This window comes from Podarcis raffonei, chromosome 11, assembly GCF_027172205.1.
Source record: "Podarcis raffonei isolate rPodRaf1 chromosome 11, rPodRaf1.pri, whole genome shotgun sequence".
Taxonomy (NCBI): Eukaryota; Metazoa; Chordata; class Lepidosauria; order Squamata; family Lacertidae; genus Podarcis; species Podarcis raffonei.
This window is the reverse complement of record NC_070612.1, coordinates 48,915,937-48,937,346: the sequence shown is the minus strand read 5'-3', so window position 1 is coordinate 48,937,346 and position 21,410 is coordinate 48,915,937. Positions and strand designations below refer to the sequence as shown.

Genomic DNA, 21,410 nt, shown 5'->3' with positions numbered 1-21,410 from the left:
ACTGGGGGTAGTGTGTTCGCAGCTTTTTCCATTTCTGAAAGTCTGCTCCCTTTCAACTCTACCCAACTCAAGTAAAGAACGTTAGATTTGACACGGAGACTTGGATGTTCCTCATAAAATATCCCTGTATAAAGACCTGATTATTTAATAAGGAAAAACCCTAGCCTAAATCTCCGGAAGTGGTTGCCAATCAAATTTCAAATTCACCCATGCAGGAAGAAAGTCACATCATTCGTTTAACGGAACACCTTCCAATTTTATTTTATTTTAAATGTGGGTCTGGTTGGTTGTCTTTGGTTGGCTGTAGTCAGACTTGTTTTTGTGCTTGAGTGGGTGTGGATTTTTGGATCAGGTTAGTCTTCTTCTATTTGTCCCCATGTCAGTTTCAGTTTATTGGTTAGTTTTTCTAGTAAGGCTGTTTCTCATACTATTTGATACCATTGGTCCATGTTCACTCCTGACAGGTCTCTCCAGTGTCTGACTATGCTGCTTCCGGCTGCTGAGAGTAGGTGGGTTATGAGCTCTTTATAATATGAGTGGGCATTATTATCTTGGAAGGTGTTCAGTAGGGCCAGTTCTGGGGTGAGTTCTACTACTTGCTTAGTTATTTTGCATATTTCTTGTATTACTGATGTCCAGAGTTGTATTCTGGGACATTCCCACCACATGTGGACGTATGTGCCTGTGGAGGTGCATCCTCTCCAGTATTTTGGTGATGTTCCTGGGTGTATCAGCGCTAGTTTCTTTGGTGTTAGGTACCATCTGTAAATCAGTTTAAGAGTGAGTTCTTTTCTTTTCTCTGATATGGATTTAAAGGGAGGTTTAGACCACATTCTAGTCCATTGGGTGAGGTTAATTTCATAGCCTATGTCATCCTGCCATTGTTTTTTGATTATGTTGAGGGGGTTTGCGGGATTTTGGAGCAGTATTTTGTATATTGTGTATACCACTCCCTTGCCATGTCCCTTTGTTGTTAGGAGGAGGTTTTCGAAGGTTGTCAAGGGCCTAGTTGCTGCTGGTTTTACTACTGGATTGTTTAAGAGCATCTTACAGACTTGAGCAAAAGTTAACACAATTAGAAAAAGGGTGAACAAATTGTGCGCTGTTTTCATGCAGCATTGTTTAATTTGTGGCCGACGCAGCTGTCGCTGGAGAAAAGCACCTCAGAGTCTGATCCTGAAGCCATAAGCCACCATGGACTTATGGTATCTAGAAAGATGGGAATAAATGGGAATGTCTTCAACGGTCAGTTGACAGGGAACTTTTTGAAGAAGCTGCTTTCGGTCTTCTCCATGACAATGCCTTTCACGCTTCTCCAGAAACAGACTGTCTTCAAGGGGGCCGGTATATAGCTCAACAAGCTTAGCATGCTAAGGAAAAGAATTCAAGCAATTGTCAATAAATAACAACATCACCGCTGATAATAAAACACAAAGAATTAAGCAACTATGATCTTAGGAAGTCCTTTGGGATTTGTACTTCTCTGGTTTTGCTGTTCGGTTCTTCAGTGTGTAAAAGCAGTATGAAAATTGCCAACAGAGATGCATCATTTTAGGGAACATCGCTTTGCAAAATGGTGTGAAATGAGCTTTATCAGGGCTAGAGTATATGAGAAAGCATGGAGTGAACTCCTTATCCTGTGCAGTCAACAGGACACAGAATCAGAAGAAGCCTAATTTGGGGAGAAGATCCCCACAGGGCAATTACTTTCTTCAAAGAACTGTGATGTCACCAAAAGACCAACTCCAAACAGCCCTTATTTATATCTTAACATTGCCTCTGTGCTTTGGTCTTTGACATCTGAGATGTATGTTTTCAGCACCCATCCTATTCCTGCGATTGTCATTTGCTTGAAAATGTTTTTAATACTGTAATTTAGATTGTAACATGCCCCAGGACCTGAGGACGAAAGGTGGGTAAGAAATAATAATAATAGTGATGATAATAATAATAATAATAATAATAATAATAATAATAATACTAGAAAAGTTACAACGGTGGATATTAGTGAACAATATATACACCATTCAACTTCCAGTATCAGGACATTATTATTATTATTAATAGAAAAGTTACAATGGAGGATATTATTGAACGATATATGCATCATTCAACTTCCTGCATTGGGACGCTTTTAATGTTTGACATTTTATTATGTTTTTACATGTGTTGGAAGCTGCCCAGAGTGGATGGGACAACCCAGCCAGATGGGCAGGGTATTACAAAATAAAATTAGTACATTTGAATGATATCTATGTTAATGATGAGAAATGCTCTCAAATTGCAGTGACTTCAACAGGTACTTTGTCGATGCTTAGTATCTTTCAAAAATTAGAGTCCTTCTTAAAATGAGAGTCTCCAAGGAATAAATGCATTTCCCTTACCTTTAAAGCCATATCCCGATACTTCATATCTTGTTTCCAGGGCATCACGTAGAGCTTTGGAATCATTCCATGTCTGTACGAAAAGCTTGGCAAATGGCAATGAATCAGCCTGGAACATGACAAGAGTTGGTTTTACACACACACACACACACACACACACACACACACACATCATGTGGATGTTGTTGTTTTTAAAACTTATTTAAATACAGAGGGGGGAGACAAACAACACAGAGGAGACCAATTCCCTTCCTTCCCACCCCTAATGTGGCAAACTGAACTTATCCATAAAGTGCTATTTATATGACAAAAAGAACCAGCACATGGCTTAGTCATTCATAGTCATGGCGGTCCAGTTGTTAAGAGTGTCAGACTAGAGTGGAAGGGATGCAAGTTCAAGTCCCCACTTGGCCATGACCTTGGGCCTGCCACATTCCCTACCACAGGGTGGTTTTGCGCATAAGCAGAGGTAGGGAAACTATGGGGTCTTTGGAGGAAAGGTGGTGCCTATAAACAGAAAATAAACAAACAAATAAAGTCACATATTTACCCCTTTCCTTGGTGATGGGCCGGAATCAAATCGCACAGTTAGGAAAGAAGTTAACCAAAATATTATTCCTGGCCTGAAACCCTGTCAGGTTTTGCCAGTTCCTGCATGAATCTTCTGGAATTAATCCATTTACTAGCCATGGATATCTGCCCTTCGCATGATGTCAGGTATAGAACAGCTGGGCATGCCTTGCCTCAAATAGCTTGGCAACCCAAATTTGGTCCATGAGCTGATGGTTAGCCCCCTTTATGTTATGCACCAACCTGGAACTAAAGGAATATCCGCCCCATATGTTGAAAACACTGTGATACTGTTTCAAATTGTCATGGCTTCCCCCATAGAATTCTGGGAGTTGTGGCTTGTGCAGGGTGCTGGCGGGTGTTAAGAGACACCCCATTTCCCCTCACAGAGCTTCAATTCTCAAGAGTGGTTGAGCAATCAAGCCCTCTTCCCAAGGAACTATAGTTCTGTGTGAGGAATAGGCAGTCACCTAACAACTGTTGGCGCCCTTAACAAACTACAGCTCCCCTCCCAGGATTCTTGAGGGGGGTGGCATGGATGTTTAAAGCTTCACCATACAGCTTTGAATGATGAGTAGATATGAATAGGATTGCACAATCAGCCCAGTTTGGCAGGCCTGCTTTATTGTTAATGAACTGGAAGAAGCAAAGATGGCCAGTGTCAAAGCAATGATTCTTCAACATCAACTTCGTTGGACTGGTCGTGTTGTTTGGATGCCTGATTACCATCTTCCAAAGCAACTACTCTATTCCGAACTGAAAAATGGAAAGCGTAATGCCGGTGGTCAACAAAAGAGCTTTTAAGACAAGGCAAATATATAGTATAAACACAGACAACTGGGAAACACTGGCCTGCGAGCGCTCCAGTTGGAGAACAGCCTTTACCAAAGGTGTCATGGGCTTTGAAGACGCTCAAACTCAGGACAAGAAACGTGCTAAGAGGAAGACACGCTTGGCAAACCCTCACCACGATCAACTCCCACCTGGAAACCTATGTCCCCACTGTGGAAGGACGTGTGGATCCAAAATTGGCCTCCACAGTCACTTACGGACTCACTGTTAAGACTGTGTTCATGGAAGACAATCTTACTCGGCTACGAGTCATCGCCAAAGAAGAAGATTGTTAATCTTTAACATCACAACTTTCCAAAATGGTTTACTGTGCTTGCTAACCTATGGGGGGAGGGGAGATGATCAGGACCCCCAGGGCACAGGAAGGCCCACCCACCCACTCCTGAATGCTCCTGCTGGAGATTAAGTCTCTCTCTTACCCTTTCAGGTCAGTATTGACTGCCTTTGAAACCAAATTGGGATTAGAGCCCTGTCCAGGCACAGCATTTGGGTTACTCATGCTGCCGCCGTTGTCACTGCTGCTTCTCTGGGCTGAGATCTGTGCAAACAGCCGGTCCCTGTGTGTGCCTAGGTGGAGATTATGATGCATCAGCCATTGTCAGGCTGATGACACTAGAGCAACAACAAGGGGAAATGTAATTTAAGAAATAGCGGGAAGGGATCAGGTCCACTCGAAAACAGTTTGATAAGATAGATGTAGAAGAACATCATGATACAACTTCATGAAAGTTGACGAAGTTAGAAGGAAAGGCATTAATTAGGTTCCCTGGAGAGTCACAAATACTTAATCAAAACAGATTGAATTAAACTATTCCTGGGAGTGTGAAGCTTTGGCCATGCCGACTACTGGTGGTTAATAAAAACCCCATGCGATACCACCTAGGTAGGTAAAGAGACCCCTGACCATTAGGTCCAGTCGTGGCCGACTCTGGGGTTGCGGCACTCATCTCGCTTTATTGGCCGAGGGCTCCGGCGTACAGCTTCCGGGTCATGTGGCCAGCATGACTAAGCCGCTTCTGGCGAACCAGAGCAGCGCACGGAAACACCGTTTACCTTCCCGCTGGGGCGGTACCTATTTATCTACTTGCACTTAAGAGTGCTTTCGAGCTGCTAGGTTGGCAGGAGCAGGGACCGAGCAACGGGAGCTCACCCCGTCACGGGGATTTGAACCGCTGACCTTCTGATCGGCAAGTCCTAGGCTCTGTGGTTTAACCCACAGCGCCAGCCGTGTCCGCGATACCACCTAAACAGCACCAAATCCAAGTGGAAGCTGCAAAGGAAGTTCCTCTGCCTTTGGCGCAGTTTGAATTTGGCGCCTTACACTGTCAGCCACGTCCCGGCAGTGATTCAAGAATTTGGCAGTGACTCAAGAATTCCTGCTTGCTGTTTCGTGCCCCCACTTCTCCAAAGCGTGCCTTCCATAAGCTGGGAAAGGGGCCTAGGTAAAACTATGACGGCAAAGGAATGATCTTAAGGTTTATGTTTCTCACCCCTGACATCATACGATAGCTTGTTTGGCTGGTTCCCCACCCCTGCTGGATGTCGGGGCTGGAGTCAGGTCCTCGACCAAGCAATTACTCACCAGAGGCCGGTGAAGTATGTGGGATGTGATCCATGAGAGGCAGTCAAGTACAACATTCCTTGTAGCTAGAGAACACACATGCGGGGGAATGTTTGGTCCAGCCAGTTGAAACTTCCTGTTCCTCCTGGCTAGAGCATCCTTCCTTTTGCATGTGATAGAAGGTGGGCGTGACCTTACCTGTCCAGGTAATAAAAGGATGAGTCACACAGCACCCCCCCTCTTTTTTCACCTCCTTCTTTGTTTGACCAGCTTTTAGCTAGGACTGCTCTGGTAGCTCTCAGCCAGCAGGAGCACTGGTATTATTCCTCCATGGGGTAGATCCGCATGTACATATTTGTAACTAAGTCTGCTTTCAGGAATCCAGCTGTGAACTGATGTGAGTAAACTTCTTTTATCATCTTTGAATAAGATTGTAGAATCTTTATTTTTTTTAAGAGGGATTCAAGGGAACTTACCAGGAATGCACAATTCAATCTGAGACAGATTGAATTGTATAATAGTGAGAGGCTCACACGAGCCTGCAACCAGTTATCTGCTGTGCGTGAGAAGGGGAATGTAAACTCTGCTAAGTAAAGGAACTTGCTAGCACAAGTTAGGAAGGGAATTAACAAAGAACATATCCTCTCCTGCCACCCTGAACATTCCCACAAAGTTAACTCTTCCTTCAAGCAAACCACAGCTCAGGCCTAGCGCCCTCAGCAACTCTTTCAAGGAGTGTCTTTGCACAGCCACCCTCTGCTCAGCCCGTTTCATTTATCTGTATGTTCCAGGAGACCAGTGGAGAGGGGAGCTGGTCACAGCAGAAGGGGGAAGACTCCCTGGATTCTTCAGCAGCCTGCCTCCACTCTGCCTCTTGGTCTCCCTCTGCTCCAGCCTCAGAGTCTAAACTGCTCTCTGCACAGCCTCTTCCTGCTCACTAAACCCCATTGCCTCTTCTGCTGCTGCCACCTCTTCCCAGTCTGCTCCCTCTTCTCCCTCTGACAGCTCACCGTCATCCCACTACCAATTCCCTGGCTCTGACCCTCTTCTTCCTTAGAGGGTTCCCCAGCTGGTGCCTTCTCTGCATCCAGTCTGTGACACTGGACCAGACGGACCTTTGGTCTGATCCAGCAGTGCTCGTTGTGGGTCCCCGCATGCTCCTTTTCTACAATGCATTTGAATAATCGGATGCAAACCCATTCAAATGCATGGTCTGGTGCTGGTGAAGGAATCTGGGTAGCTGAGTTATGAAGAGAAAAACCCAGGTGATATCAGCTTGTTCCCCTCCTGGTCCCTATACCATTTCCTGCATGGACTGGATGCAATGGTGATTGCATGAGTGACCCAAGTACACTTGCTTTTTCTTTACTAAATATACATGCGGAATTGTCCCCATCGTGCTCCCTACCAGGATCAGACCACGGCCAAGAGCTGCTCTTTGCTTAAGGAAAAACACACAATGGCCAACCATGTGATTCAAGTCACATCTAGCTTGCCCTTGGAAGTTTGGCAAAGCTGACAGTACAGGCTCCTTAAGTATATTTATATCCATAGCGTTAATCAATTGTATCTTCTATAGCAGTGGCTAAAAATCTGTTATTTTCATCCTGCTCACTGTATAAAATGCCATTAAGAGACATTCACGCCTGAAGGGCTCACGCTCCAGAAACTAAGTAGATAAAATGGGTGTGCTAAACTTGAGCAAACGACAAGACAATATTGATCCGTTCCACATACAGAGGCCTCTGGCCATCACCTATTTTATCAACTTTTCTTCCCCCTTTTGATCCCCGCAGCAATAGCTTAAAGAAGGATTAAAAGAATTCCAGGGCAATATGGTTCCCTTTTAAGTGCAATGGGAGTTTGTATTGTTAGTTTCCCTGAGTACACCTGTCATGTCAAAAGGACTGCAAGGCAATAAAGGGAGACTACAGGAGTATGGGAAAATAAAATTTCGCCAAAGGCAGTTAAGTGATCAAATACTTTTTGACACAACGGGGGATTGAAACATGTGTGCTCAGTGCCATCTTCTCCTGCAATAACATTTCTTACAGTGATTCATTGTGCAGGTCTGAGCTGAGTAGTCAGGTACTCATAAAAACCGCATTGCAAGTGAAGCGTCCATACATTGAGAATAAGCACACAATGCTGATTATTCTTGACTCAATAACCCCAATGCTCTGCTGTTTCACTTCCTATATTGTTTTTTAAGCCTCTTTCAAGCTCAGGGGTGGGGTGGGGTAGGGGGGTTAGAAATTAAACATTTGGTACACACCAAGTTTTATTAAAAAATCAAACTATCTTTTAATTCCTACAACTGAACATTAAACCATACGTGAGGAACCCTGCTTTTGTCCTCTCAGAGTCTTTACAAATGGGATATTTGCATGCCTATCATTATGGTTCAGGCAAATGTGTTGCTAGATTTTAACTGTTAAATCCCATGACCTTAAAGGAAATTATCTTAAACTGTGATGGAAAAATCGGGGATTTATATGTTCGGTCTCAGTTAAATGTTAAAATATTAAATAAAGCAAAAATAAAGTGCTCTTGGCAACTGCAGATGGCAAAACAGTTTTACTCCAATTAAGTGGTCTTAATTAAGAAACAGGCTGTGGGGTGATTCTTTTAGACTTCCTACACCCAGCATAAGGTTGCTAAGGATGCGGACTATTAACAGCCTTGGCGAAGAACCCTACTTTACCAACACTGTAATGGTGTTTAGAGCAGCATTTCAGATAGTTTTCTAGATAACAGCCTGCTTTCATGTGCATATTCCCAGAACAGCAGAGGATTGTAGTCCCTAGGATGTTAAGGACTAGAGTTGCAATACCAATTAATAAATAAATGGAAAATTACCAAGACCACTGCAAAAGGATGTCCAACTTGAAGTATATGCAATAGTTATCTTTTAAGTACAGTACAACCATCTTATAGGTGAAGTTTGAATTCTCTACAATACGGTTTGAGAGAGCAATCCTTTATTAGCTGGCAATAACATGTCATTGTTTCCACATCCGGAACAGCAGTTTTAACTTAACATTTTGGAATGAAAACACAAAAATAAATTGGGGTTCTTTCACATAATACCCCATACGCGTGTGAGGTCATCTCGGATACCAGATACTAAGAAAAGAACATTTCTATCCCAAGAAATTTAGTTACTGTGGATATCTTTAGCCTTGTTGATCTTTAATGATCTACTGATAATTGGTATACTTTTTATTTCAGCAGCAACTCACAAAACAATTAAGTCAGTGTAGTCAAGATTTAAGGCAATTTAGTGCCATGAATTTTCAGCTTAAGTGATATGCAGCAGACTGTTAGACCCTCTGAAGGCTATCAGCGGACCACAGCCTAAGCCTCAACAGCCCTTTCGTGAAATTGTTGGGCATTAACACAAAAATACAGAGGTGAATGAGCCAAAAAGTCAGCCTGGAAAAGTTCAGATGGGCCTTTTTTTCACCCGACAAACTGTACTGTGCACAACTGCCGTGTACAACTCAACACTTGTATGTAGCTAAACTATGCAACTCAGATTCCCGCCCCCCCCCAATAGATAATGAAGCAAACAAAAATATGCATTTAGAAAGGGAACTGTAATCCTAAATGGTAGCCAAGAATCTTGAGTCTGGCCTACTGGGGGCTACAATTCTGCAACCAGTTACATTGTGTTCAACGCCCAACAGATTTCAGTGGTACTTAAGTACACGTAATTTGACACAATATCACACCATTAGCACAAAACTCATCAGCATAACTAAAAGTGTGGTGCAGTAAGTCCATTTGTCTTACTGAACAATATTCAAAAATGGGATAAGAGTTCTGCAAATTTTTGCATCTACCGCTTCAGATAGGGGGGGGGGGGCAGATACTTTGTCATTAAAACAAAACATAAATCTGAACATTCCTTACAATCTTCTAGAGAAAATAGTCTCGTGGATAGTAATGCACATTCAGACAAAGGACACCTAATATCTCTGCACTGCATTCCTTCCTATTATTAGTGCTGCACCTAAAGAGACATTTTCAGTAATTTGCAAGCATTTGGAATAGCATATTAGAAAAATGTTCCCAAACTCTGAAACCACGAACACCATGCTTATTATAAATGCTTCCATGGCAGAATAAATGTACAAGTGTGGTATGTCACTTTGTTGCATATTACCTTTAGTTAAATAATACAGAAAACATTTCTATGCAGTTAGCAGGCGCCAGACATGAGCCTTACTCTGGAATGAGAATATTGAGTTTTACTCTTACCTAGAAACTATCCCACAGGTGAGAGAACATAGCCTAACTAGGTGCTGAGTTATATAACAAAGGAGATAGCGGATCAAAGTATTTTCATGATCTAAATCAAACTGAAAACTCAAGTATGGACACTGAGTTAGAAAACAAAGGCCCTCTTCAGTATACAACCATCGCCACTAATGAAAACAAGACGTAGTCTTAATATAAAAACTGCAATTTAATATATCTCACAAAAAGCATGGTCTCTCAAGTACCCGATGCATTAAAAGAGGTCCACGTCATGAGTGTGATCAATTTCAATAGCATCTTCAGGATCCAGTTTCATTTCTCCATGTCCTTCCTGCAAGTCATCCAGTGAAGCCAATGCCTCATTTGTATCACTAGCAAAAGTCTCTCTTGAGGCATCATCATATTCTTGAAGGTTGAGCCCTTTAATAGCTTTCTTCATCTTTTTCCCCAGGACTTGAATTCTCCTCTTCTTTGCTGCTTTCTTGTTCTCATACTCCTTCTGGTTTTCAATATAGAAGATTTCCTTCAAAGAGAATGTTAACACTCCATGAAGTGCTGAGGAATAATAGGCAATGTCACCTTTCAGAAACCACCACTTTCCTTTGCTAACCTTTAAACTAGAGATGAAAGCTAACTGTATGACAGAAGAACAAAAATCTCTTTTGAAGAATGACATATCCTTTCAAATGCTGCTACAGAATATTTGAAAATTAAGACTTCAGCTCCCTAAAGTGAGAGAGGTGCTCTATTTTAAACAGCTGCAAGTCTGTCTGCCCAGAATACAGATGGGGCTGCTTCTGAAGCCCATCACCGCCACAGTCATTTGTTACATATTTTGCAGTTAGAAGGAAGATATCAATTTTATGATTTCACTGATTTACCAATAGACTAGAAAAAACACAGGGAAATAGAGTGACTTTTTGGATTATGAAAAATGTTAGGGGGTATTTTTTTTACTGTAATGTTCTTTGAAGAGCAAACCTTCAGAGGTACAGTTGTAAGCTACAAATGCTGACACTGCTAAAAAGGCCTGAGGCCATCTTGTCTATGAGTCTTGGAAGACCCGTTCCCTACCTCTGCAGATTTTTTTGTACCTAGCCTGGAAAGGTGGGGTGCCCAGACTGACTCAGCTACAAAAGCTGAGGCTGCTGAACAAACTCCTGGGCTGGGGGGTTGTTTAAGGGGGGGGGAGTTGTTCGATGGGAGGGAATGGTTGTTACTCTTCTTGTATCTAAATAATGATGATAATAATGAAGATGATAATAATAATAGCATTATTACTATTATTATTATTCCGCCCATCTGACTGGGTTGCCCCAACCACTCTGGGTGGCTTCCAACACATATAAAAACATAATATAACATCAAACATTAAACACTTCCCCATACAGGGCTGCCTTCAGGTCTCTTCTAAATGTTGAATAGTTGTTTATTTCCTTGACATCTTGACAGGAGGGCATTCCACAGGGCAGGCGCCACTACTGAGAAGGCCCTCTGCCTGGTTCCCTCTAACCTCACCTCTCACAACGAGGGAACCAGCAGAAGACCCTTAAAGCTGGACCTCAGTATTTGGGATGAATGATGAGGGTGAAGGCTGTTTAGGCCTTTGAAGGTCTGCACCAACACTTTGAACTGTGCTCAGAAAGCATACTTTTAATAAGAATATTTAAAATGATCTTTAAAGAACAGCTGGCTTAGTGGACTGTCCATTTTCTACTTTAGAAGACGTATAAATTGAAATCAGAATTCAGCAAGAAGAGATATACTTTAAACATTCTCATTTAACATTTGCTTTTCAAAGTAATTTAAAAATGTGCTGTTTTTAAATGGTTTACATATATTATGTTATTTACCTTGATTTGTTCTCCAGTTACACTAGGTGTGTTTTTCAGCAAGTTTAAATAAACTCCTCCTGGTGTTCTTCTTCTAGTGCCATTCTGCATAATGGAAAAAGAAAACTTTTTAAAGCTTTCTATAGACATAACAGCTGCAATCCTATACCCTGTTCAACTCAATAGGACTTGCTGCTGTAAATATGCTGTTCCTCAAAAACTCAAAATATTTATAAGAAGTTGTACACAGAACCCTTGGAGCAAAGATCATGTCAAAAAATTTTTTAAACAGGGTTCTATATTTGTTAAAAGATTAAGTATGTAGGCTGAAAAAGCAATTATTTCCTACCACTATGAAAAGGCCTCCATTTTGTTCCACTTCAGCTGTCTCCATCAGTAGTTCAATAGATTTTTTCTTCCCAATGATTTTTACAACCCGTACGATCAGATCCTTCTTTGGCTCACAAAGCCTAAAAGGAGAAGGGAAATTCTATGAAAACTGGAAACCCTTGCATTTTGTAACCTGCTTGAATGGCAAAACATAATTATGAACAAATGTACCCACTGTTACAAGTTTAGAACTATCTGACATTTGCCTAGCATTGCTGTAGCGAAGGCTCACTGTGCTGAATTTTGGGAGGAAGGGTGGAACATATCTAAATTGGTAATACTTTTAAAAACTGAATTGTCAGCCTGTACTTTCTACATTTAATTTCCCTTGACCTTACTGCTTACCATCACTTACTCCCCCAATTTTACACACACTCCCCCCCTAAGGATAACTTTTCAGGCAGGTGGTACTGCAACCCAAAATTATCTTTAGTCCTTTGAATATGGTTTAAGAATGTTTCCAGTTATTGGGAATTACAGACAGACACCTATTTTAACTGAGTATTTACCAGCTATCAAATTATGAGGGTAAAGAATGGTCCAAAGATAATTATATGGTCTAGTGGAACTTTTTACCTTGAAACTTTAATTTTATAAAGTCTCATTCTCTGGAGCCTAAAAGCATACGATGCACATTGGCTAATTTGCTCCAAATTCCACATGAGACAGCTGTGCCCTCTGCAACAACTGCAAACCAGGGAAACAGAAAGACTGCATCGTCCACAGCACCCGTTGGCCTCATAAGTATCTTCTAAAGGGGGGGGGGGAGCGGGGAAACTTCATGTTCTCTTCCTGACAAAGTACAAAACCGCAACATTTTACAACTTTATCAGTCCAAGGCCACAGTGGGAAACCAGAAGCACACAGCTGATAAACCAGAATTAAAAATATGCCATTAAAACGTTTACACACGCACAGACCCAATAATCACGACAGACAAATTGTAATTCTGTTTGTTCACATTATTTTTGGTTCCTATTGATATAACTTCATGCTTTTCTCCAGTTAACCACCGCCCTGGTAATTTCACAAACCCCATGCAATTGTCTAGCACACAGATTCGGTCTAGTATCAAAATGGGCCCAACGTGCATTCCTAACTTCTCACAGTGATTTTTTACTTGCGTCTATGTAAATCAAGATATATTTCAAGCATATTCTATGGCTGTGCAGAGGAGGGTGCCACGCAATTCATGTGAATAGCACGCATTCTCAGGGTGAGTCTAAACAGCTGAATTTATCAGAGTCCTGAGGTTTCTGTATAGTGCAGTGGGGCTGTACCAAGTAATTCTTGGACGGCTATATAAACCTGTAATATTTTGACTGACTATCTGGGCGACTAGGAGACTTCATGCAAATAAACATTATGAACTGGGGTTCTGGTTTGGGGAAGAGCTGTAGAATCTGCTTAGAATGCAGAGGCTCCCAGGTTCAACTTTACTCACAAGATCAAATTATTCAGTCAGTTTTAAGTAGAAGCCAAAGCATTTGCCTGTCCAGTCACCATGAATTGAAACAGAAACCTCAGAACTCTGATTTCACGCAATGACTAAAAACACTGGGAGGTGGGAGCAGCCAGACTGGCTCAGTTCACAGAAACTGCTTATAAGGGTACCTGCATATTTTGCTAAAGGCTTGGTTTCTTTTTAAACGGAATCTCAAGGATCTGGTACCCCTGGGCCAATGAAAGCATGGCACTGGCAGGTTGGTCACCCTGTAATAGCTTTTCTTTAGTACCGTTATTTTTTAAAAAATAAAATAAACACCCAATGTCCCTCAAGTTTTGTTATTGTGTAAGGTGACATTTATTGAAAATCTGACGAAGGTGTATTAAAAGATCAAAATCTTACCGGTAGGCAATTTCATCTGCCACTTTTTCCTCAGGATCATCCTCAGTAATTTCATACCTCCCTTTGTAATTCATTTCTTGTCTTTCACCCAATCTGTCCTTAACAGGCCGTTTCCGTTTCAAGAGGCCTTGTCCAATTTCCTCCTCCTCTTCCTCCTTTGGCAATGTCTTTTTGTCATCCTGCATATATTCATCTAACTCTTTGTCTAGTGCTTCAGCCACTTCTGGCTCAGATTCTTTCATCAGCTTTTTCGCCAACAAGTAATTGTAAGTCTCTGATGCCCGGCTCCTATCAATACTTCCCTCCATCCCTAGAATCCCAAGTTCTGAGGCCACCGCATCTTGGTTCTGCTCCTGAAGCACTGCACCCCAGATGTTGTTGATCTTTTTACCCCCTGCAGTAATCTGTTTCTGAGGGATCGGGCCAAAATTGAAAGGCTCTGGTTTAGGGGGAGGAAGATTCGAACATTTCTGTCGCTTCCTCTTCCACAGACAGCTGTCTTCATCTGAATCTGAGAAGCTCTCGTCACTGGAGTCCAAACTTTTGGTTGTGCGGTAAGGGACACTTGGTGCACAGGGGGGAATGCCAGTTGGAAAAGATCTGGCTGAGTTGATATCGTGCTGTTTCTGAAATGTAAAAAGAAAGCAAGACAGATGTTTGCTGTCGTTGTTTAAAAAAGAAACATTTTATTGTGCACTAATTCGCCACCCTATAGGGGATTTTTTTGGGTGCAAAACTTCCCAAGGCAAACTAGAGTGTACTCAGCCTCCTCTCTCATCATTTTACTTTTGACACTTGCATGCTGCTATGTTTCTCTGGGAAGCTTACAACAAATTAAGTAAAGTAAGTTCAAAACAAAACCAAAAGCTACATAAATGCAAACACAAAACTCACTGCACCCCCAAAATCAAAACAAAGATTTTAAACTCTATTATCCACAAGAAGACAGGCACTAGAGCAGGAAAGGCTTGAGGTCCTCAAACAGGATACACAGTCTTTCAGGAGAGTAAAAAAAAGGGGGAGAACACCCATCTGTCCAGGTCCCCACTGACATAGGATCTGAGCCCATCTCTTTCCTCTCAGTCTGACCATAGGCAAATCGGAAGCAGGGAGGTGCCAAGATCCAATTTAGAGCCTCTGACACTCCGCTTCTTGTTCATTTTCTCCAAGCTCCTCATGTGTATCAGCATAAGAATGAATGAATCGCTAGAAAATTGTGATCAAGACTCAAGGCAAAGCTCACTTCTAGTTCTCTCTTTCTCACACAACCTCTTTAACCTTTAAGCGACGGTACTCCAATTTGAACTGAACAGGTATTGAATTTCAAAGTGACCTACAGTATTGAATAGAGAATCAGCTTTCACCCCCTCCTATCCAACTGGTCAGTTAAAACGTTATAAACTTCTGAGTACCATTCCAAGTGCACAAGAACAGCCCTGCTAGATCAGGCCAGCGGCCCATCTAATCCAGCCTCCTGTTCTCAAAGATAGATAGATGCTCTTGAGAAACTGGCAATCAGGATCTGAGCACAAGAGCACTCTACCGGACTGCAGTTTACTGGTGTTCAGGAGCAATACTACCTCCAACAGTAGAGAGAGAACACAACCATCCTGTTTAGTGGCCATTGCTAGTCTTCTCCTCCATGAATCTTGTCTCAGCTTCTTTTTAAAACTATCTAAGCTGATGGCACTGGAACCCTCTGGGAGCGATTTCCATAGCTCAAATATGCCCTGAAGAATTACTTTATTTCACCTTTATTTCAGCATTCAGCTACACTGGATGACCATGAGTTCTAGTACTATGAAAGAGAGAAATGTTTTTCTATCCACTTTCTCATTCCAGCAACATCTGAGGACCCAAGGCTCACGCACACTGGGTTAGAACATTTTTGCTGCTCTTGCAAGAAATGAGTTTCAGCATTTTGCACAGTATCTAAACTACTAGTTTTCAACGTGGAGATCATATCTCCACTCAGCGAAGACCACACTTCTAGGCACTTTTATTTGGAAGGAATCCTCCTTTGAATCACTGGAACTTTCATTCAAAGAAATATGTTCGTGACTGTCCTGTAATTGGCTTTGGCAAGTTAGGCCTTAATCTAACCTTTTTCATGACATAGCTTAAGGTTAAAATACCACACTGATTTGTGGCCTTCTCTTTGAAGCTCAAATAAATTCGCCCACCACCAAGCTTCCAAGTACCTAAGGAGGCTGAAAACCACAGTGGATTGGTTTAAATCATCAAGGGGGAAATGGGCCAATTGAAAAAACTGATTTAAAATGGGAAATTAATGCATTTCCAGGGAAAGTGAGCATATCAAGTGGTTGTTGCAATGATTAGAATTGGCCGGAAACTATTTAGAGTCTTACAAAACCCAGAAGCATACAGTAATGCAAACCTTACCCTCTGCATGCATTGCAGAATCTTATCTGCTTAACAAGAAACAAATTTCTGTTTAGCTCTCTGACTACACATGCAAGGACACAAAGTATAATCACTTTCTTGAACGTTAAGCTTTCGATTCCACAAACTATTATTTGAAACTAGGTTCAAATTAGTAAGACTTAACAAGTCTTGCTTCCATCCACAACAGAAGTTGGCTACCCCATTATTCCTATGCTGTAGGCACACTTGTCACCCAATAACATAGCATGGGTATGCACAGCTGCTTTCTTGGCAACTCTTATTTCTCTTTGTGACAGCTTGCACAAAAGCACAGGATTTGTGTAGAGTCACAGGGGGAAGAATACCGGGGTCAATGAGGCTCCTGACTCCTCTTACTGGCTTTGCCCCTGTCCTGTGCTGATATGTGGGTCCCAACTATTTTCCTCTTGGTGAAATGCTGCTCTCAACTTCTGCTTTTATTTTATCAAATTTCAAATGCTTAATAATTTCACTTTTATCTAAAAAACCCACACCTGTTTTGATGCACCCTATTGAAAATTCACAGCCCAGATTCCTAAATGACAATACAGTGTTACGTAAAGAATGTACGTCTTGTCTCTTTCTGGAGGAGCTTCAGAAACTTAGCTATTGCCATGTATCATCTGGAAGGTTTACATATAAACACAGCATATATATATTTCACCTATTAGATATACTACGAGAATTTAGACATATATTGCACATTTGCTGTTTATTTGGTTCACTTCAGCAACAGAAGGCTGCTTTCAGACTATCTTGGTCACATAATGAAATATTTAACTGTGTTGTGTTTGAAGGATATCTGATAGTGTGACCAGCACATTTCAGCAGAGCCTAAATTCTTGAGTTCTACTGCTACTCAAGGCCTCAGTGTCACAGTCAGATTTTAGGGGAAATGTTGAAAGCTCAAACAAGAGAAGCACCCCATTTTTGTTATCACAGAGCATTACCCAGTGTTGTTTTACAAAAACCTAGCATAGATACATGCATAGAGACTAAAAAGACAAATATAAAAAGCAAGCAAAGTAAGCACATTGCAGTTTTAAATGATTAGGGGGGGGACCTGTGGCCCTCCAGATGTTGTTAGACTACAACTCCCATCAACCTGATCATTCACAGTAATAACTGTGGCTGATGGGAGTTGCAGTCCAACAATATTCCTGCATGTAAACATGCTAGCTTTCTAACGAGGAGGGCAGAACGAAAGACTAGGAGAGGTAGAATAATACACTACTGACTCCACTTTAGCCACCAGCCCAAAAACTATCAGTGTTATGATCAGCTTACAGCAAGTTGCCCTTGCAAAGTGTAAACATGCATGTGGCTATTTGAAAGGCCCACACTGACCTGACTTTCTAAGTCGAAGAATTTTCAGTTTAGCTACTGTAGTCAAGGTCTGCTTTGTATCAACAGTCCTCAGCAAGTCTGGCACCACATTTCCACTGGGCTAGCTCTGCTTACAGCAGAACTGGGTCAAAATTTTGACAGGAGAAAGGAAAATTGCTAACATTCACAAAAGGTTCAAGTAATAGGTCTTTCAAGTGCAGCCAATTGAGCTTTGATGGGCTTGGGCACAGCCCTCTAGGTGCAGGCAGTAGTCAGCTACATCACCTGGCGCAGGAATGTATGGCCTTTGTGGTGCAATCTAAAAACACCCATACCCCAACGCCCCAGCATGTGTATAGAGGTTCATTCACCAAAGCCCAGCAGCAGCTGGTTTCCACAAATGGGTGTGGGAAGAAATGGCCATGGGTCCAAAAATTTCACAGCAATACATTGTCTGAATTTGAGTGCATAGATGTTATCAGTCTTCCTCCAGCCTCTGCGCATCCCCAGGTACTAGGACCACTTCCCATAGCCAGAAATGTAGAAATACTATGCTCAGATTTATAAGCACCATCTCCCACATGTGGCATAAAGTATACATCCATAAGTAAACACGCCTATTTCTACAATCCTTCCACCCCTTTCTGAGGCTGAAAGCATGTAAAAACTGAGTACATGCCTACGGAACATCAAATGTATCTCACTGATTTCTACTGGATGTATAATATTTCTATGCTGAGCTTTGAAACAGTGTGGATCTTCACAAAAAACAGCATTGTCTTGTTAGTTTTGATAATTTTATGTAAAATATGTAAGAGTTCTACCACATTTTTTACTTAGCCATACCAGAGGTGATGGTAATATAATGATGAGTATCATTTGCTCTACAGAAACTAGCTGACAAGTCCAGAAGCTTGGAAAATGAATGATGCAGATTTCTATTTATTTTAGTTCCAAACACACGTCAGCTGACCAATTTGGCGTATGCTGAAAGCTTTGGTTGAATACCTTTCGGAAAGTGAGTCTCCTTTACTTCATTACATCATTATTCTCTTTTCCTATCTAATGATAGACAAAAGCAGCACAGCCCTAAACATACAAGCCAAACTTTGATACAGAGGTAGTTTGAACGCACTGTTTGAAATCTCTTTTAGGATCTGTATACAGCACCCCACATCTCTACTAGCACGAGGAGAATTTGGTGGCAATCTTGTTAAGAACAGTTAATGCAGACAAACACTAATTATAATAGTTTGTTTTAAGTTAGAAAGCCAAACATTGTTTTAAGTTAGAAAACCAAACATTGTTTTACGTTAGAAAGCCAGGTCAATGTGGCCCTCGAAACAGCCACACACAGAGTTGTTCCTTTCAAGTACAAACTGCCGTAAGCAAATCAAGAAGGCTTGGTCTGAGGGGGAAATTAAGACCATGTCTGCTTCCATATATCGTTAGAGAGCCATCACTGTCTAGTGCCAAGTGTCCCCAAAACAGATGTCCATACATGTGTCCACAGAGGCCTAGTCTGGCACCCACAGGTTCCCCAGCTTCTGCTGAAGCCTGAAAGAAACATTATATTGTTGCCAACAGAATAGGATGCAGAGTGTGCTTGGTCGCAGGAGATTTGTGTGGCGGCAGCCCATGGCAGTTTCCCTGATTTACAAATGTTCACGGAGGCCCCCAAAATTTGGAGACTCCTGGTCTACTAGAGACAACTAGATATGGATCAAGGAGAAATGAGCCCAAGGTGGTTCTGCCTGGCTTGGAGAGGGAGGTGCAAGGCTCCGGTGAATCCAAGATCCGTCCTGCCACCTTCCCAATGCCCATCCAGCTTTCGGAAGGAGCCAAGAGGGATCCCATCCGAGCCCTGGCACCTCCTTCCCAAAGCCCGGGAAACTCCTGACCGGCTTAGGGAGGGAGGCGCGAGGCTCACACACACAACATCAGGATATCACATGCATGACGTTGCCCCACCCCCCTCGCAACCTGGCACCTCTGGCCCGCAACTGCTCCTCCATGGAAAATTTCACTGCAAGCGTTGTTGCGCCCTCGGTTTAAGGCAGGCACCCCCAACCTTCAGCCCTCCAGATGTTTTGGACTGCAATTCCCATCGTCCCACTGGTCCTATTAGCTAGGGATCATGGGTGCCGTTTAAGGTGCTGTTTGGGCCCCCCAGTTTCCCCATCTCCTGTTTCTAGGCGTCACTTGCGCATGGGAAAACGGGCCGGACCCCAGGAACTCCCCGCGGACACCTCCAGATGGTGGTGACGTCAGGCACCATCCCGCCAGCGGCCCGGGGCTAAATGCGCCTGGCGAATTTCGAACGCCACCGACGGGGCTCCGACGAACGTTTACCGGGAGCAGCATCTCTTGTCCTGTGCGGACGCCGCGGAGGGAAAAGCGAAACGCAGCGGGGAAGGCCGCAAGCCGGGGCCATCCCCTCACTCGCTTCGCCGCGGCTTTTCCCTCAGGAAAGAGAGCGCGGAGCTGCTCTGGGCCTCAGCCGCCCAGGCGGACCCCCAGGCGGACCCGAGCCTACGGGGAAAGAAGCGGCCGCCGCCGGGCAGCGGCCTCACCTGCGAGGGGCTCCTGGCGGAGGCGGGCATTTCGCAGTCGGAGTCCGAGATCTCCCCGTCCTCCTCCATCCCGCGAGCCTCCAGCGCCATCTTTCCCGGCTCCTCAGCCAGCGCGGGAGGAGCGCGCGGGAAAAGGCCTGGCCTCAGCCGAGCCAGGACTACGGCGCCCACAATGCTTTGCGCCGGGAGGTGCGGCGAACGGCGGGACCAGCCTTCCGAGACGCATGCCGGGACTTGTAGTCCGAGCCTTGCCGCTTTCGTCGCTGTGGGAAAGACTACGCCGCCTGAGGGGGGGAGTGGCAGGGGGGAAGGAAACGGAGACTACGCGCGTACTTTCGTAAAGCAAGGAAATGTTTAATAAAAATAATATCATTAAAAACAAAAACCAGGCACACGCGAACGACAGGTCCCGAAGTGTAACGGACTCAGCGTGACCCGTTCCATATTTCCTTCACAAAGATGTAAGCGCTAAATGTAGCTCTATGCATCCATCTAGGAACAAAGACACTGGAACAAGAGAAATGCCTCGAGAGAGAGATGTTTATAAAAGAATGTGTCCAGTTGGATCTAACTATACAGCATACCCTCCAACATTTCTCCGATGAAAACAGGAACGTTCTATTCTATTATTATTATTGTTGCTGCTGTTAGTTTTTTACTATTATAACAATAACCGTGGCTGGGTTGCACCAGCCACTCTGGGAAGTTTCCAACACATATAAAAACATAATAAACATTTTAAAAACTTCCTTATCAAAGGCTGCCTTCAGTTCTAAAGGTTGTGTGGTTACTTATCTCCTTGGCTCAGGGGTCACATAACTTAACATCCTCTAATATTTCTTCTATTATTATTATTATTATTATTATTATTATTATTATTATTATTATAATACATGTGACTGCGTTGCCCCCAACCACTCTGGGCAGCTTCTAACATATATAAAAACATAATAAAACAAACCTTTAAAAGCTTCCCTATCCAAGGCTGCCTTCAGATATCTTCTAAAGGTCATATAGTTACTTATTTCCTTGGCTCGGGGGTCACAAAATTCCATAGCCTCCATCATTTCTCCGATGAAAATAGGGACGTCCTATTCTATAATAGTAATAATAATAATAAGAACAACAACAACAACAACAATCTGCACATCTGGCTGGATTGCCCCAGCCACTCTGGGCAGCCTCCAACATATATAAAAACATAATAAAACATTAAACTTCCCTATACAGGGCTGCCTTCAGATATCTTCTAAAGGTTGTCTAGTTACTTGTCTCCTTGGCTTGGGGGTTGTTGTTGCATAACTCCATAGCTTCCCACATTTCTCCCATAAAAATAGGGCTGTCCTATTCTGTTGTTGTTGTTGTTGTTGTTACACTCTGCACATC

The 21,410-nt window shown here is 42.8% G+C and overlaps 2 protein-coding genes across 5 annotated transcripts; both read right to left on the bottom strand.

Moving 5' to 3' along the window:
* Nucleotides 1–1,102: 1,102 nt before the first annotated feature.
* TEX43 (testis expressed 43) lies at nt 1,103–4,750 on the bottom strand. The gene is made up of 3 exons (XM_053408042.1): nt 4,226–4,750; nt 2,385–2,493; nt 1,103–1,370 (listed from the first exon to the last, which is right to left on the bottom strand). The coding sequence occupies exons 1-3, from the start codon at nt 4,393–4,395 to the stop codon at nt 1,164–1,166; spliced, it is 486 nt and encodes a 161-aa protein (XP_053264017.1). The 5' UTR covers nt 4,396–4,750; the 3' UTR covers nt 1,103–1,163.
* A 3,581-nt stretch (nt 4,751–8,331) lies between these two features.
* On the bottom strand, nt 8,332–20,196 carry PHAX (phosphorylated adaptor for RNA export). Of its 4 annotated transcripts, none has more exons than XM_053408038.1 (5): nt 20,025–20,193; nt 13,702–14,327; nt 11,812–11,932; nt 11,484–11,567; nt 8,332–10,153 (listed from the first exon to the last, which is right to left on the bottom strand). In XM_053408038.1, the coding sequence occupies exons 1-5, from the start codon at nt 20,112–20,114 to the stop codon at nt 9,884–9,886; spliced, it is 1,191 nt and encodes a 396-aa protein (XP_053264013.1). In that variant the 5' UTR covers nt 20,115–20,193; the 3' UTR covers nt 8,332–9,883. The 4 variants fall into 4 exon arrangements, with proteins under 4 accessions (XP_053264013.1, XP_053264014.1, XP_053264015.1 ...); XM_053408039.1 differs by lacking the exon at nt 20,025–20,193 and adding an exon at nt 19,804–19,917; XM_053408041.1 differs by having other exon boundaries at nt 10,085–10,185; nt 20,025–20,195.
* Nucleotides 20,197–21,410: the final 1,214 nt, after the last annotated feature.

Coding starts and splice junctions, on each gene's coding strand:
- TEX43 (XM_053408042.1), bottom strand. CDS start 4,395: ATGCATCATAATCTCCACCTAGGCACACACAGGGACCGGCTGTTTGCA. Junction 2,494..4,225: donor GTCAATACTGACCTGAAAGG/GTAAGAGAGAGA, acceptor GTCATGTTCCAG/GCTGATTCATTGCCATTTGC. Junction 1,371..2,384: donor ATCGGGATATGGCTTTAAAG/GTAAGGGAAATG, acceptor TCTTTTCCTTAG/CATGCTAAGCTTGTTGAGCT.
- PHAX (XM_053408038.1), bottom strand. CDS start 20,114: ATGGCGCTGGAGGCTCGCGGGATGGAGGAGGACGGGGAGATCTCGGAC. Junction 11,933..13,701: donor GCAGATGAAATTGCCTACCG/GTAAGATTTTGA, acceptor TTCTCCTTTTAG/GCTTTGTGAGCCAAAGAAGG. Junction 11,568..11,811: donor ATGGAGGCCTTTTCATAGTG/GTAGGAAATAAT, acceptor TCCATTATGCAG/AATGGCACTAGAAGAAGAAC.